Source organism: Ursus maritimus, unplaced genomic scaffold (assembly GCF_017311325.1).
Source record: "Ursus maritimus isolate PB19 unplaced genomic scaffold, ASM1731132v1 scaffold_32, whole genome shotgun sequence".
In the NCBI taxonomy this organism is placed as follows: domain Eukaryota; kingdom Metazoa; phylum Chordata; class Mammalia; order Carnivora; family Ursidae; genus Ursus; species Ursus maritimus.
The window spans coordinates 2,046,491-2,060,961 of NW_024425786.1; the positions used below are offsets into that span (position 1 = coordinate 2,046,491).

At 64.0% G+C, this 14,471-nt stretch overlaps 1 protein-coding gene across 1 annotated transcript in view; it reads left to right on the forward strand.

Moving 5' to 3' along the window:
• ARHGEF16 (Rho guanine nucleotide exchange factor 16) overlaps nucleotides 1-8,942 on the forward strand; it is a 15,516-nt gene extending 6,574 nt beyond the window's left edge. Inside the window, exons 6-14 of the mRNA XM_040619355.1 lie at nucleotides 2,635-2,787; nucleotides 2,925-3,054; nucleotides 3,969-4,043; nucleotides 4,299-4,391; nucleotides 5,359-5,510; nucleotides 6,022-6,216; nucleotides 7,116-7,189; nucleotides 7,769-7,870; nucleotides 8,392-8,942. Of these exons, the coding sequence (XP_040475289.1) occupies nucleotides 2,635-2,787; nucleotides 2,925-3,054; nucleotides 3,969-4,043; nucleotides 4,299-4,391; nucleotides 5,359-5,510; nucleotides 6,022-6,216; nucleotides 7,116-7,189; nucleotides 7,769-7,870; nucleotides 8,392-8,531 (1,114 nt within the window). The 3' untranslated portion in view covers nucleotides 8,532-8,942. The remainder of the gene's footprint in view (nucleotides 1-2,634; nucleotides 2,788-2,924; nucleotides 3,055-3,968; nucleotides 4,044-4,298; nucleotides 4,392-5,358; nucleotides 5,511-6,021; nucleotides 6,217-7,115; nucleotides 7,190-7,768; nucleotides 7,871-8,391) is intronic.
• The last annotated feature ends 5,529 nt before the right edge of the window (nucleotides 8,943-14,471 follow it).

Below are 14,471 nucleotides of genomic sequence, written 5' to 3' on the forward strand. Positions count from 1 at the left end.
GGGGGGGGGGGCCGTCACCCCTTCTTGGATGCAGCAGGGGTCCTTGCCGGCGTCACAGCTCCCAAGAGGCTGAGCTAGAGCGTGTGCAGACGTGGGGCTCTCGTCCCCCTGGCCAGGCTCACAGCCTCACCCCAGCTGTGGTCCGAGGGCCTGGGTCCAGCCTGCCCTTTGCACCCTGACCGCGTCCCCGAGGGACACAGTGGCCCAGGCAGCTGCTCTCGCCCCCGCCAGGCCATCTTCGAGATCCTCACGTCGGAGTTCTCGTACCAGCACAGCCTGGGCATCCTGGTGGCCGAGTTCCTGCAGTCCAGAGAGCTGCGGGCAACCATGACCCAGACGGAGCACCACCACCTCTTCTCCAACATCTTGGACGTCCTGAGCGCCAGTCAGAGGTGAGGCGTGCGCCCAGCTCTCCGCCGTGCCTGCGAGGGCCGCCCGCCTGCCCCTGGGGCAGCATGGCGGGGCAGCGGCGGGATCTCAGGAGGCTCCCGGTCTGGGACCGCTGGCTGGGAGGGGACATGGAGATCTCTTCAGGCCCTGAGGCCACCAAGCGCTGGGCCCCAAGACAGGCTGAGCAGCCTGCCCCCAGTGCCCTGTCCCTCGGCTGCTTGAGAGGGCGGAGTACCTGCCAGGTGACGGGCACCTTCCCGCCAGGACGTCAGGTGCAGGAGGCCGAGCGACAAGGTGTGAGCAGCCACGGGACAGAGCGGGCAGGAGGGGCCTCGAGTTGTAGCCTCGGGTTGTGTTCTGCCCGGCGGTGTCCGGTGCCTGGCCCGGGGCTCGGGTTGCAGGGCCCAGCGGTGGAGGAGGGGCCGGGCATGCAGCCACAGGCCTGCGTGGGCCTGTGTGTGTGCGTCCGTGTGCCAGAGTGAATGTGTCTCTGTGCTCGCACAGGTGTGTGCGTGCGTGTGTGTGCACACATGTCCCTCTGTGAGTGTGTGCGTGTTTACTCCCATGAAGGGCACACCCCAGGTGTTGGACCCCAGGAGACCCCAGGACCCCCTCCCTCACGCCTCAGCATCCTCCCTAGCCTGAAGAGGTGCGTCCCCGAGCCCCTAGCAGACTAGGGTAGGGGCAGGTGGGAGAAGGGGGCTCACCCTGGTTCACTCACATCAGCATCAGGCCGGTCCCCGAGCCCCACCTGCTTCTGTCCCCTTTGTCCTGAGCTGCCACGTGGCTGCTGCCGACCTCCTCAGGGCCTCTGGCTGGCCGTCGCGGTCCCGGGAGACGGTCCAGCCTCCTCCCCCAGCTGGGTCCTGGCAGCTCCTAGCCATTCACAGTGGCCTCCCTGGGGGTCGGTTATCTTGGGTCAGCAGCTGATGGCTACCTTTCCCAGAACTTTCTTAGAGGCCCTTGGAATCTCCTGGGGGACGTGCTGACCGGCATGGCCCGCCCACTCGGGCACAGGCGTGTGGCCCTGTCTCTGGGCAGCTGGGGCCTCCTGTGCCCTCCCTGAAGGGGCAGGGTCCTTGTCCATTCCTGACACAATGTTCCCCTCTGCCTGGGCTGCCCAGGAGCTGTGCCTCTCAGAGTTCCCTCTCATGGGATGCATGGTATCTCCAAGGTTAGAGGGTCAGGCTGGGGCCCAGCGAGCAGGGTCCTCTAAGCCGGGGCCTTCTTCGCCCTCCCTGAGACCCCCACCTGGTAACCAGAGCAAGGCCCCCATCTTCCAGGGGGGTGGGGTCGCACATACTTCCCCCTGCAGGGGGTACCCCTGTCCCAGGTGCTAAGTGGGGCTGACAGCAGGCCGTGGTGCCCACATTGTTGAGGGCCTGGGACCTCCTTCCTGCCCTGGCCTTGTCCCCCAGCCCTGACTCGTCACACTGCAAGATTCCACCCTCCCACCGGGCCGGGTAAGCTGGCTGCCCTCGGCCTGGTCAGTCCCCAGTTGGGGTTTGGGCTGCCGGGGGGTGGACGTGTGCTTGGGGACGCTGTTCTCGGCCTTCCAGAGGTCAGCGAGCTGTCTTATCTCCCAGACAGAGCTGCCTCGGGCAGTCCCAGGAGCCCAGCAAAACGGGCTTTCAGAGTCGGGTACGGGAGAGACGCTGTCATTGCCCGAGTCGGAAAGCCAGGATGGGGCCGAGGAGCCTCCGGAAAGGGGGTGGGAGGACCTTCCGGCTGCCTTGACCAGGGCCGGGAGAGGTGACGGGGCCTCGGGTCCACCATACATCCTGGTGCTGGTCCAGCCAGGCCCAGTGTGGCAGCCCCGGTCAGCGTCCGCCCGATGGCCAAGGCCCGGGTTACAGATGATCTCCGAAGGGGACCCTGAGAGGAAGTCCACCCAGAGCCCCCGTCTGCACACCGAGCTGGGCAGAGGGTGCAGGCTCCAGGCAGGTCTGACCCGAGTCAAGGGATTCAAATCAGAGTGACATGTTCTCTGTCCTGTGGTGTCTGCTGCAGTCTCGCCGGAATCTAACAGGAAGTGGCCTCAGATGTGCCCAGCTTTTTCAGGCTAAGAGGCTGATCTGTCCGGGGGGGTTCCCTGGGAAGGCGGAGCTCATGGCCAGGCGCGGGCAGCCATTGTGTTCCTGCCGGGCGTGCGTGATTGCCCGCGTGATTGCCCGCGTGTGTGCCCGCATGTGCGCGTGTCTGGTGGTGGACAGCCGGGCCTTCACCGCGCTCTCGCCCCGTTAGGTTCTTTGAGGCCCTGGAGCAGCGGCACAAGGCTCAGGTTTGCGTGGAAGACATCAGCGACATCTTGGAGGAGCACGCCGAGAAGCATTTCCACCCCTACATCGCCTACTGCTCCAACGAGGTCTACCAGCAGCGCGTCCTGCAGAAGCTGACGTGAGCGCGGCCTCCCCGCGCCCGTGGCCCGTGCTGGGCGCCCTGGTCTGGGAGCACCCAGCTGCTCATGGCCGGGCTTCTGCGGCTGCACCTGGCCTCCTGCCGCAGCTGACGGAAAGCCCTGCTCTCTGTTGCAGAAACAGCAACGCCGCCTTCCACGAGGCCCTGAAGGAGATCGAGAAGCGTCCGGCGTGCGGGGGTCTCCCCATGATCTCCTTCCTGATTCTCCCCATGCAGAGGGTGACCCGGCTGCCCCTCCTGACGGACGTGAGTATGCCACGCAGACCCCTGCCAGGGGAAGGAGGTCGGCCCGGTCCCCCGCTTCAGGTCGGGCACTGCCCCTTACGACCCCCTCCCCGCGCTCCTCAGTCCTCATGAGACGGCTTTCATGGCCTTCACCCACCAGGCTCCCTGCCTGGAGCCTTCCAGCGCCTTGCGGGTTTGCATCCACTTCCTTGAATGTTCACATGGACGGGGCAGAACCAGCCTGGGCGCCACTTACAGCCCCTCCGCGGATGGAGAGAGGGGCCCCGGCGAGCTCACTGCCCCTCCGCAGATGGAGAGAGGGGCCCCGGCGAGCTCACTGCCCCTCCGCGGATGGAGAGAGGGGCCCTGGCGAGCTCACTGCAGCAGCTCATGCCCTGAGATGCCTGCTTGTGGGGCCAAGGGGCAGGTGGGGAGGAGAGGCATATGTGCACGCGCACACGTGTACGCACACGCAGACGTGTACGCACACGCAGACGTGTACACAGCCCATGCGTGTGCACATGCACAGACATGGGGGGGAGCCCGCTAGGCCCCCGGAGGAAGCATGTGGCTCGTGCTTGGAGGATCCCCGGTCTCGGCCAGATGGGACGTCAGCTCTTCCGGGGTCCTCTCAGAAGCGTCGAAATAGAGGCTCTGGGGGCTTCCCCAGACTGGGCCAAGACAGCCGAGGACTGGAAGGGCTGGGGTCCTGGGAAGGTGCCGTCTCCAGGGTCCCACCCACCTGCTTGACCTGGCAGAGACGTTTGGGGGCTGTGCACCCCCGTAGGGCCTGGCAGGAGCCCGCTGGACACGGGCTTTCAACCTCCCGGCGGCCCTGAGTCTGCTGTTAGTGGGGGACCTCTGCCGCACGCAGGCCCTGAAGCCTGGAGTGCAGGAGGGTACGTGGTGCCTGACCGGCGGGGTCCTCTCTGTAGACTCTATGCCTCAAGAGTCAAGGCCATCCCGAGAGATACAAGGCTGCCAGCCGCGCGCTCAAGGCCATCAGCAAGGTGAGGGGGTGCAGAGGAGGGGGGGGTACCAGGACCAAGCCCAGCCCCTACCCCCCACTCAGTGGTGGGGACCCTGAGGGCAGCCGGGCCTCCACATCGTCCATCTCAGGCTTTCCATGGTGCTGATGGGGAAACCGAGGCCCAGAGGGAGTGGGGCTTGAACCTGACCGGCAAGCCATGGGGGGCAGCAGTGAGGACAGCCCCGGATGTGGGGCGGTGGCCCACAACCCACAGCCTGCTCTCGGGCCCTTGCAGCTGGTGAGACGGTGCAACGAGGGAGCCCACAAGATGGAACGCACGGAGCTCATGTACACACTGCACACGCAGCTGGACTTCGGCAAGGTCAAGGTGGGCGCTCCGACCCCCCGAGCCAGCTCCTCGGAGGCCGGGGTCACAGCCCCCTCCCTGCTGGGGCCTGGCGCCTCTGCCTCTCCAGGCCTGTTTCCCCACCGGGTGCGTCCCTTGTGACTCCCACACCGCTTGGCCACAGAGGCTCAGCTCTGCCGCCCTCCTGCCTGGGGCTGGCTGGGGGTACAGGTCCCTCTGGCCTGTGCCCCACCCCCAGTGCTGCCCGAGGGGCTGCGTGGGAAGGGCCGGGCAGCATGTCGGGCAGCAGGCCGGGCCGGGCTCCTCCCAGCACACTGAGAACGGGAAAGGACGGTGTCGGGGCTAGTTTAGGTCTTGGGCCTCACTCAGTTCTGGGGAGGGGGTCTAGACATCCTACAGGACCCCCAAGCAGGCGGGGCTCAAACCTCTGTCCCCACCAAGCCCCCGGGGGAGGGGCCGTCCAACAACAAGTGAGGAGCAGATGGACAGACGCGTCCCCATGGGACTGCGCTGCAGGAGTGGGCCGGGCCCCTACTCGTCCTCAGCCGGGCTGGGCTGCTGACCTCCAGAGGCTGCCCAGCAGGGGAGCAGAGCCGTGGGCAGGGCCGGAGGGCCACAGAGTGGTGGAGGGAGGACACAGAGGTCCAGAAAAGGGTGTGAGGGGGGTATGGAGGCTTCCCCAGGACGGCCTTTGCTCCGCGGCTCGAGGGGAGTGCTCCCGGGTGCCCGGAGAGCTCCGGGGCCTGGCCGGAGGCAGGACGGGCCTGTCCTGGTTGCCAAGCGGGATCTGGGCCCGGGACCTGGCCCAGAGCAGCTGTCCCATTTGTGCCTGTCGGCCAACTGAATAGGCCTTTGTTCGAGGCGAGGGCACATCTCCCCCACTTCCTTGGTCCAGCCAGGGAGGCCGGTCACCCAGTCGTTGGAGGCAGGGATCCTCGCCCATGCTTGACCCCCCGAACTCAGGCACCTCGCCGGCTCTTCCCTCCAGTCCCTCCCGCTGATCTCTGCCTCCCGCTGGCTGCTGAAGCGTGGGGAGCTCTTCGTGGTAGAGGAAACTGGGCTTTTCCGAAAACTGGCCAGCCGGCCCACGTGCTACTTGTTCCTGTTCAACGACGTTCTGGTGGTCACCAAGAAGAAGAGGTGGGCCACCACGGGTACCGGGCTGTGTGTCTGCGTGTCCAGAGTCCCCCCAGGCCCCACCGAGACCAGGCCACGGGGGATGTGTTAGGAGGTGGAGCCCTGCCCAAACCGTGGCTGCAGAGCTCCTGGCCCTTGCCCTCCTGGGGACAGCTCTGTCGCTGACACCGCCGCCCCCCCTGCCCCCGCAGACCTGCCATGCGGGCCTGGAAGGGCATGGGGGCAGCGGCCTGACCCTCCTCTGCCCTCAGAATCGGGGGGCCTGGCCTGGCATGTCCACAGCAGCGGCCTGTGTCCCCCGACATGTGACAGGGGCTGGCCGGGTGCCTCTCACTGCCTGCAGACCTGGGTCTGCCCGCCCAGCCCACAAGGGCGAGAACACACATGGCCTCTGTTTTCTGGGGGGGCAGTTCTTAGGCACATCCTTCTGGCTGCCTGCTCCCCAGCTGGGCAGGGGCCCCAGGCTGCCCACAGACCCCCTGTTGAATCTGGCCGCCCACCTGTCTCCCTGCAGTGAGGACAGCTTCGTGGTACAGGACTACGCCCAGGTGGACCACATCCGAGTCCAGAAGATGGAGCCCTCGGACCCCTCTCTGCTGGGGGCCGGCGGCGGCAGCCGCAGCTCCTCGGTGCCACACCCCTTCCAGGTGACCCTGCTACGCAACAGCGAGGGCCGCCAGGAGAACATCCTGCTGTCCTCCGACTCTGCGTGAGTCAAGGGGGGCTCCCGGGAGGAGGGGCTCATGCCGACGAGTTCTTGAGCACCTGCTGCGTGCCCGGCACTGCAGCAGACACCGGGGGCGGTCTAGTGCTCCCAGAGTTCGCACTGGTGGGAGGGGGACAGGTCAGCCACAGACAAGCAGCTGGACTGTCGGTGTGTCCAGGGGCGCAGATGAAGGAGGAGGACAGGGCAGGGAAGGGAGTGCCAGGTGGGGGCATCCTGACTGGCACAGGGCCATTTGGGGAGGAGAGCCTGGCAGACGTACAGTAGTGCAAAGGCCCTGAGGCAGGAGGCCTCTGGTGAGAAGGAGCCAGGAGTCTGGCAGGGCTGGAGCCCAGGTGCCTGCCGGAGGGTTGGTGGGCAGTGGTGAGGTCAGAACCATCTGGAAGGGGGGTGGGCCGTACACAGACAGCTGCCAGCACAGCGGGGGCTCAGCAGACCAGGGAGGAAGGGACGAGGGTGGCTTGGTCTCCATGCTCCCTCCAGATGGGAAGCTGAGGCTGAAGGTTTGAAACTGTGAACTGACACGGGCCCAGGGCCTGCAGACAGGGTGGCCTGGGGTGTGGGGGTGCGGCTGCCGCCTGACTCTGGGACCCCGGGTACGTGAGACTCAGGGTCAGCCTGCCTGCCGCTCCTTCTTGCCCTGTGACTTCCCGCACGTGGTCTCTGAGTTTGTGGGGGTCAGGAAGGGGTGCCTGGGCAGCATGAACCTTCATCTCCACTGCCTATCACACCTTGAGTGCTATGGGGGCTCCCTCAAGGAACCCCTGGCCACATGACCCCCCATCTGTCCACGGTGCCACATGGGGGGCGGGGCGTGTGAAGCCAGAGGTCCCCAGGCTGGCGAGATTGGCCACAGGGCCTCACACCCCCCTCTCCAACCACAGGAGTGACCGGGCCCGGTGGATCACGGCGCTCACTCACCAGGAGAGGCAGGGCCAGGGCCCCACCAACAAAGGAGGTAAGTGTCTGTTCCATGCTGAACAGGGCTCCGAGCCCCTTTCCCAGGCCTGGGCAAGGGGTTGGCATGGAGCTGAGAGGCACTGTCCAGCCCTCTGTCCTTGCCACTCCCTGCCCCCAGGGTGACCCCCAGGTGAGGGATCCCAGAGCCGCATATGTGTGTATCCATCTGTGCACAGGGACCCAGCTCTGTCCCCAAGCCTCCCCTTCTGTGCAGGGGGAGAGAATGCTGCCCCATGCCCGGGGACTGGGGCCCAGGGACTGGGGCCCAGGGACTGGAGCCGACTGAGGACACGGGGCAGCCGGCTGGCCCATCCATCTGTCACCTGGCTCCAGCGCCACTCCTTAGAAGCCAGGTGCTGGTGTTTGGGCCCTGAAAGCAGGAGCAGCCTGTCCTGTGGCCCCCAGAGAGAAGCTGCCGCATGTCCAGAGTCCCCCAGGCCCCACCGAGACCAGGCCACGGGGGATGTGTTAGGAGGTGGAGCCCTGCCCAAACCGTGGCTGCAGAGCTCCTGGCCCTTGCCCTCCTGGGGACAGCTCTGTCGCTGACACCGCCGCCGCCCCCCCCCCGCCCCCGCAGACCTGCTCCAGGTAGAGATCACCAAGGCCTACTTGGCCAAGCAGGCGGACGAGATCACGCTGCAGCAGGCGGATGTGGTCCTGGTCCTGGAGCAGGAGGACGGTGAGCGGCACGGCTGGGCCCGGGTGCTGGCGGGATGTAGGTGGGGTGGACCCCAGAGTGAGAGTCCCTGCCAGGGTCTGGAGGACACCAGGTGCCGGCAGCTGACCCTGCACCTGGCCCCCAGGAAGCGGTTTCTGCACCTGCTCATGGGGGGCCTGATCCAGGGCCCCTCAGTGCCCTCCCTCAAGGACCTCTTCAAACGTCCCTGAGTCGCAGGATCAAAAGCAGCCTGTCACTCTGTGCTCAGCAGAAGGAAGGTCCTGGGGGCCCCTGCACACGCCTGCACAGGGCGCGCGAAGCCGGCTGGGATGAGCTCAGCTCCTGACACCAGTGTCCAGGCTGAGCGGCTGCCGGAGAACCAGGTGGCCCTGTCACCTGGAGCCGGGCCGTCTTGGCAGGAGCAGGTGGTGGTCTGCTTTACAGGAGGCCTGGACCTGGCATCTTCTGGAACAGCAGCTAAGAGGGTCAGAGGGCTGGGGGTGCCCAGACCCTGCCCTCACCTGCCCCACATCTGTGTTCAGGATGGTTCTACGGTGAGCGGCTGAGAGATGGGGAGATGGGCTGGTTCCCTGAGGACTTTGCTCGGTGCATCACCAGCCGCGTGGCCGTGGAGGGCAACGTGCGCAGGATGGAGCGACTGCGTGTGGAGACGGACGTGTAGCCTGCTCTGCCCAGCACCTAGGCCGGGCTCTGCTTCCAGCCACACTGCAGTGAGTGGCCTGGCTCCTGGAGCGCGGTGGGCTTGTCCCAAGAGCCTGAACAGTGCGGGAGGCCCCGTGGTCTGCAGTGCCAGATCCAGACTCTTCCAGAGGGGAAGATCACACGTGCCGCCAGCCCCAAGGAGCACCCTCCAAGCCAGCTCTTGGAGCCACAGCAGCCTGAGCCCTGGCGGAGCCCCAGGGAGGAGCCCCACCCCTCCCCCAGCACCCTGTGCATCCTCAGGGCGGTTGTGCAGGGCTCGTGATGCAGGATGTGGGCCTGGCTCCCTCCCTTGTCCCCGTGTGGGACAGAGGGCCTGGGCGTCCAGGGCGGTCGCACTTCCCGAGAGGAGGTTTGGCTGGAGGGAGGTGACCCTGTGGGGCCAGTGCTGAGATGCCGAGGTTTTCATAGACATTAAAGTATTTCTTTAACACCTGGGTTTCCACGGGAATCTGTGCCCAGGAGGCCAGATAAGTCCCTGCAAAATGCCCCAGGTGCCGTGGGCCAGGCCTGGCTCCCTGTGAGTGAGCACTTGTGTGGGGTCCTGGGTCTTGTGTGGGCCTCCTGTTCACCGTCACCCCATGCTCCTCTGTGGCCTGGGGCTGACTGTCCGTGTGGAGCGTGGTGGCTTCTGACCCCGACCCCCACACACTCCCTTGCAGGGCTCTGGCTAGTGGGTCTGGGGATCCCGCTGGTATGTCCCCCCAGCCTCCACCTCACTCACAGCCCATCTGCTCCCCCAGGCCCTGGACGTGCAGTGGGGAGGGGCAGGCTGGCCTGGGCGCTTGGCTGCTACACCAGGCAGGAAGGCCAGGTCATGCCCTGCCAGCCCCGTGATTCCTCCGCCCCTGTCCAGCGCCCCGCTCAGCGTGGGCAGTGCTGTCCTTGGGGTGGGGGCTCCCAGCATTAGGGTCTGTCCTGACCCCGCTGGGGCCCCAGCTTCGGTTTGAAAGCGGGCAGCGCGGCTCGCTACCTCCCGGGCGGAAGTGGGTGACTGGGCCGGCCCGCCCTCTGCCTGGCCGTGGGCCGTGGGCCTGGGCAGGTGGGGGCGGGGGGAGACGGGGGGGGCGGGGACTGAGCCGGTTGGAGGGCCGAGTGAGGAGGAGGAGCTGCTCTGAGCCCCGCCCACTGAGTCAGGTAAGGGAAGGAATTCAGCACCGGGAGGGGTGGGTAACTCCTCCCCATTGACCTCCAAGGGGATGTCCATGGCTTCAGGCAGTGGGAAGGGCCAGGCCTGGGTCAGAGCCCAGGCGGCACGGGCCGTGCTGGGCAGAGAGACTGCATGATAGGGGATGGGACAGTCGGGGCTCCGGGACGGCTGCAGGGTGGGGGTTCTCTGGAGCCAGCCCCGGGGTAAGCTCCTCCCACTTCCTGTATGGCTGGGAATTTGGGACCCGGACTTCCCCACCTGTGAGCTAGGTGAACTCCCTGCTCTTTCCCCAGACCCGCGGTGGGGGCGAGCTGGCAGGCCGGGCTGGGCATGGGCGCGCGCATGCGCATTTGTGTGTGCGTGTGTGTGCCCCGCAGGGGAGGGGGGAGCATCTCTGTGGCAGCCCTGCTCCTCCGAAGGAGGCCCACCTGCTTGCTCTCACCGCTGACCCCCTGAACGGGGAGGGCAGGCCTGTCTACTGCCCATTCTGCCTGGGACAGTTTCAGTGAATGGGCAGAGAGGGTTTGGACGGCCCAGGGGCCACGCCCTTAATGTCCTGACCTGGGGCCCGGACACAGCCTGGGGTCCTCTTTGGTCCGCGCAGTGGCTGAAGCCCCCTCTACCTCCCAAGGAGACAGGAAGAATGCTTAGCCAGGAGGAGGGATGTCACCGGATGGGGGGTAGGGACTGCGGGGGGGGGGGGGCTGCCAGCTCAGGACGGACACCCTGCAGAGAAGAATCGGGAAGCACAAGGCCCCGCTGCTTCGAGGTCTGGAGGGGGCCCGGGTGGACGGGACGGGAGGTGGACGGGAAGAGAGGAAGGCCAAAGCTTTCCCTGGCGCGAGTGCCCACTCGACACCCCTGAGGGTCCTCTGCTCAGTCTGGGGTCCCTTCCTGGGGGTGGAGAGGCCAGCCCAGACCCTGGCCCTCCCCAGGCCGAGGCTGCTCTGACTTGCCTTCCAGCAGAGCTGGTCCTAAGACCTTAAACGATCTTTCTGCTGCCCACCCCCAGACACCAGGGCGTCCTGGGGAGCCCCAGCACACCTGCTGTGCTGGGGTGGGGTCTCCAGAGGCCGTCTAGCCCCTCCTCCCAGCCAGCTGCACTGCCCCTTTTGTTGCAGGTGGGGAAACAAGACCCCAGAGCCTCTGCCCACTGCTAGAGGCCATCCGAGCTTCCCAGGACGTAAGCCAACCCCAGTGGGGCCCAGTGGGAACAGACACCAAGGTGTCCCAGCCCACCCACTTGCTGTTAGAACCACTCTGCAACATTCCAGGGCCTTTCTGCAGGGAGGACCCACTTCCCTTGAGGGCCCTGGTGGCTGGTGGGGGGCCACTGCAGCCAGGCCCTAAAGACATCTAGCGCCCCCAGGTGTCCACCCCAGCAGTGCCTGGGGCTCCCCATGCCCCACGCCACGACGACGAGAGCCCCTGGACCCCCTGACTCTTGCCCCTTAGGCGTGCAGGTCATCTCCATCCAGACCTTTGTGGGCCCTGGGCATCCGTGAATCCCGCACACTTCATCACACTTGGTCACTGACACTGGTCCCAAGATCAGCCCCCCGCGTGTGGTAAACATCCCAACCCCCTCCCCCCAGCTGTCACCTGTCAGCCCCTTGCTGGGGGGCTTTCTTGGGACTGGGGTCGCATCAGATCGGGGGCCCTCCGCCCCTCGCAGGGATCCTAATCTGGATCGGGGCTTCACGCAAACTTTTGCCAGATAAACCCGTGAGCACAGATGGGTCTTGTGGCCGCGTTGAGGGATGCCGTACGCGGTATGCATCACGGCCTCTGCGGAAGCTCTACCGACCTCTATAGGTTTCACACGTTTCAGAGGCTCTCCATGCTCTTTATGCCCCACTCCGATTCCTAGTCATCTCACGTGTCTGGGGCTCTTCTGCGTCCCAGGTCCTGTGCCCCCGAGCAGGGTTCTCTCTTCCCCACAGCCTCACATCCTAGTTTCTAGCTCTCGGCGAACGGAGCCTGGGGAGCTCTGCTGGGGTGGGGGGGGGGCAGGAAACACATTGGCGTCCAGTCTCCCTCCCAGGGAAGTTGTTCGCTCCTTCCACAGCGCTTACGGGGCCCTACGCAGGCGCCGTCCGTCCAGGGGGTCCAGCGTGGAGTGAGCAGAGCCACGTCTCCCAGACTGCGTTCTCCCGGGGGAGGGACGGCCAGAGCTGGGGGCTCCCGGGTCAGGGTCAGGGAGGTGGACAGCGCAGGCAGGAGACGGCAGGGCCCCAGCGTGTGCTGGGCGGGCGCGAGCAGCGGGCAGGCCTTCGCTCACAGAGACTTGAGACCCTGGTTTCTCCACCAGACTTGCAAGACATTCTTGGCACATGACCATTGTCAACAAAGCGCCTGTCTGTACCCACCCCCGCCTTCCGAGAATTTATATCCTAAAGAGATGCTGAATTCTGTAGAATACTCTTTCTGCTTCCGGCGGACAATCATCCGATCGCTCATCTCCCCAAATACGTCAGTGCATTTTGGGGCATTAGGTTGTCCTGGCATTTTACTCAAGTGCAATGCCCGTTGGATCGAGTTGATATTCTTTATAAAATAGTCTTGAGCGGCAGGGAGCCTGGGCGGCTCAGTCGGGTACTCTTGATTTCAGCTCAGGTTATGATCTCGGGGTCGTGAGATCGAGCCCCACACTGGGCTCTGCATTCCACGAGGAGTCTGCTTGCGATTCTCTCTCTCCCTCTGTCCATCCTGCTCGTGGGTGCTCCTTCTTTCTCTTTGTCAAATAAATAAATCTTTAAAAATATATGTGTATTTGAGAAACTAATATCTAGGATGGAGATTTCTGCATACACGTAACGAGTCTGTCTTCTCCTCTCCTGGTACCTCCCTCAGCTGGTTTAAGAACCAGGTTAGACCGGCCTCATGAAATGAGGTGAGCTGCTCTTCTTCTTTTTAGAGATTCCGGAACAATTCACATTTGACAGCTTCACCGTGTCCGGAAACTGTGGCACACCCACCCACCCCGGCCGACGTCTCAGGCACTCCCGGGGGGCCGATGGGCTCCCGTTACTGTTTGCATTTACTTATGTTATTGGTTTATTCACGTTTTTTTATTTCTACCAACACCAATCCTGGCATTTCATATTTTCTCTTAAAACTTACCCATTTTTTAAAAAATTTCAAGTTTCTTGTACGTGGTCACTCCTAGTATTTTGAGCTCTTACTGTCTGTCGTTTCGGTGAGTCAGTTCTTCCTCCTGTGTTTTGTCTGTGTTTAAAAAATCATCAGTCTTGCTCGCTCTTGTCTTCCTTACTCACCTTCAAAGGAATGCTGGTTTTGCTAAGTGTGGCACCACTCTGCATTTGTGAGTGTGACGTTCATACATAGACGTGAATTCCAGGTTTACGAATTTGATGCATGCATGGCCTCAGCCGCAGTATCGATCGGCCGCATCTGTTGAAGCTCACTACCCTTTCTTCCTCGCTTACGTCCTGCTCGCTTGACCTAGTTACTGTATTATTTTTAAAGAGCACGTCAAAATCAGCAGCTCGCACAGTTTACTTCCCGCTGTTACAGCATCAGTCCCGGGAGTCTCCAAGCCGCCGCTGCTTCGCGCACACGTCCCCACACAGACTTCCATGCCGCCACTTCTGATGCGTCTCCCTCCGAAACAGTAAAGCTCGCAGCCCGCTTTCTTTTGACTTACTCTGCGGGCATCTCCGTCCATCGTTCTAGGGGCGTCTTTCACAGTTCAAATACCGCTGAGCAGCGAGCGTCTCACGCAGCCCTGGGACCAGGGTTTAGACCGTCCCTTGTCCCCTGTATGGGCTTTGTGGATCTGCTCTCTTACTCCGCTTGTCCTCCCTCTCTCCCCACCTTCCACCAGCGCGAGGACATGCCCCCCCCGCCCCCGGGGCTGAAAGGCTGCCCGCCCAACAGTGTTCTTGCAGGGGGCACACCTGTCTTCCTATGACGCAAACGCACGCAGGTGCGCTCCCTCGCCAGCCAGCATCGGTGGTCTCTCCGCGTCGCTCGCCAGCAGGGAGGGTCCCGGGGCCCTCTCCCAGCCCCTGCTCCGGCGCCCCTGCTCCCGCACCCCTGCCATAGGTCGCTGTGAATGGTTACTTCTTTTTGCGACTAGGTGACTCGACCAGGTGACTCGGGGGCTCTCACCTCCCCACCGCACCTGCTGTGTTTCTTGCTCTCCTTGCTGGCACGTTTTCAGCTCTGGTTTCAGCTCTGGCTTTCGAGGGTAAGCCCCAAGAGGAATCCGGGCTTTGTTTTTCAGACACTTTAACAGCACATACATTTCGAGTTTCAAAACTTTTTCTTCAGTGCTTTGAGAACAGAACGGCACTCTCTCGGTTTCCGGAGTTTCTGTTGTGAAGGCTGATGCCACGCGGGTTTCTGTTCTTTCCTGGGCCTTTTAGGATCTCTCCTTGCTGGTGATTTCCTTAAGATTCTTCAGACCGTGGCATTCTCACCCCTGTTCTGCCACGTCGAGTGCTTTCAGTCTGAGGTCGTTCACCTTCTGGTGTTGCTTCCGGTCAAGTTTTCCTCTTGTCTAGAGCTTCAGTTAGAAGGAGGTCAACGCCTCCCCTCCGTGCTGTTAGCCTCCGGAGACGTCCTCTCCCTCCGAGCCTCCCTGCCGCTTTCCAGCAGAGCGCCCTGCACCGCAGAGCCCGCGGTCCAGCCGCGCCGGGCTGCCCTCACCACTGTTCCTGTACCGGCTTCTTCTGTACGGTCCCTGGCCTGGCCCCATCCCCTCCAGAGACATTCATCCCACGTACG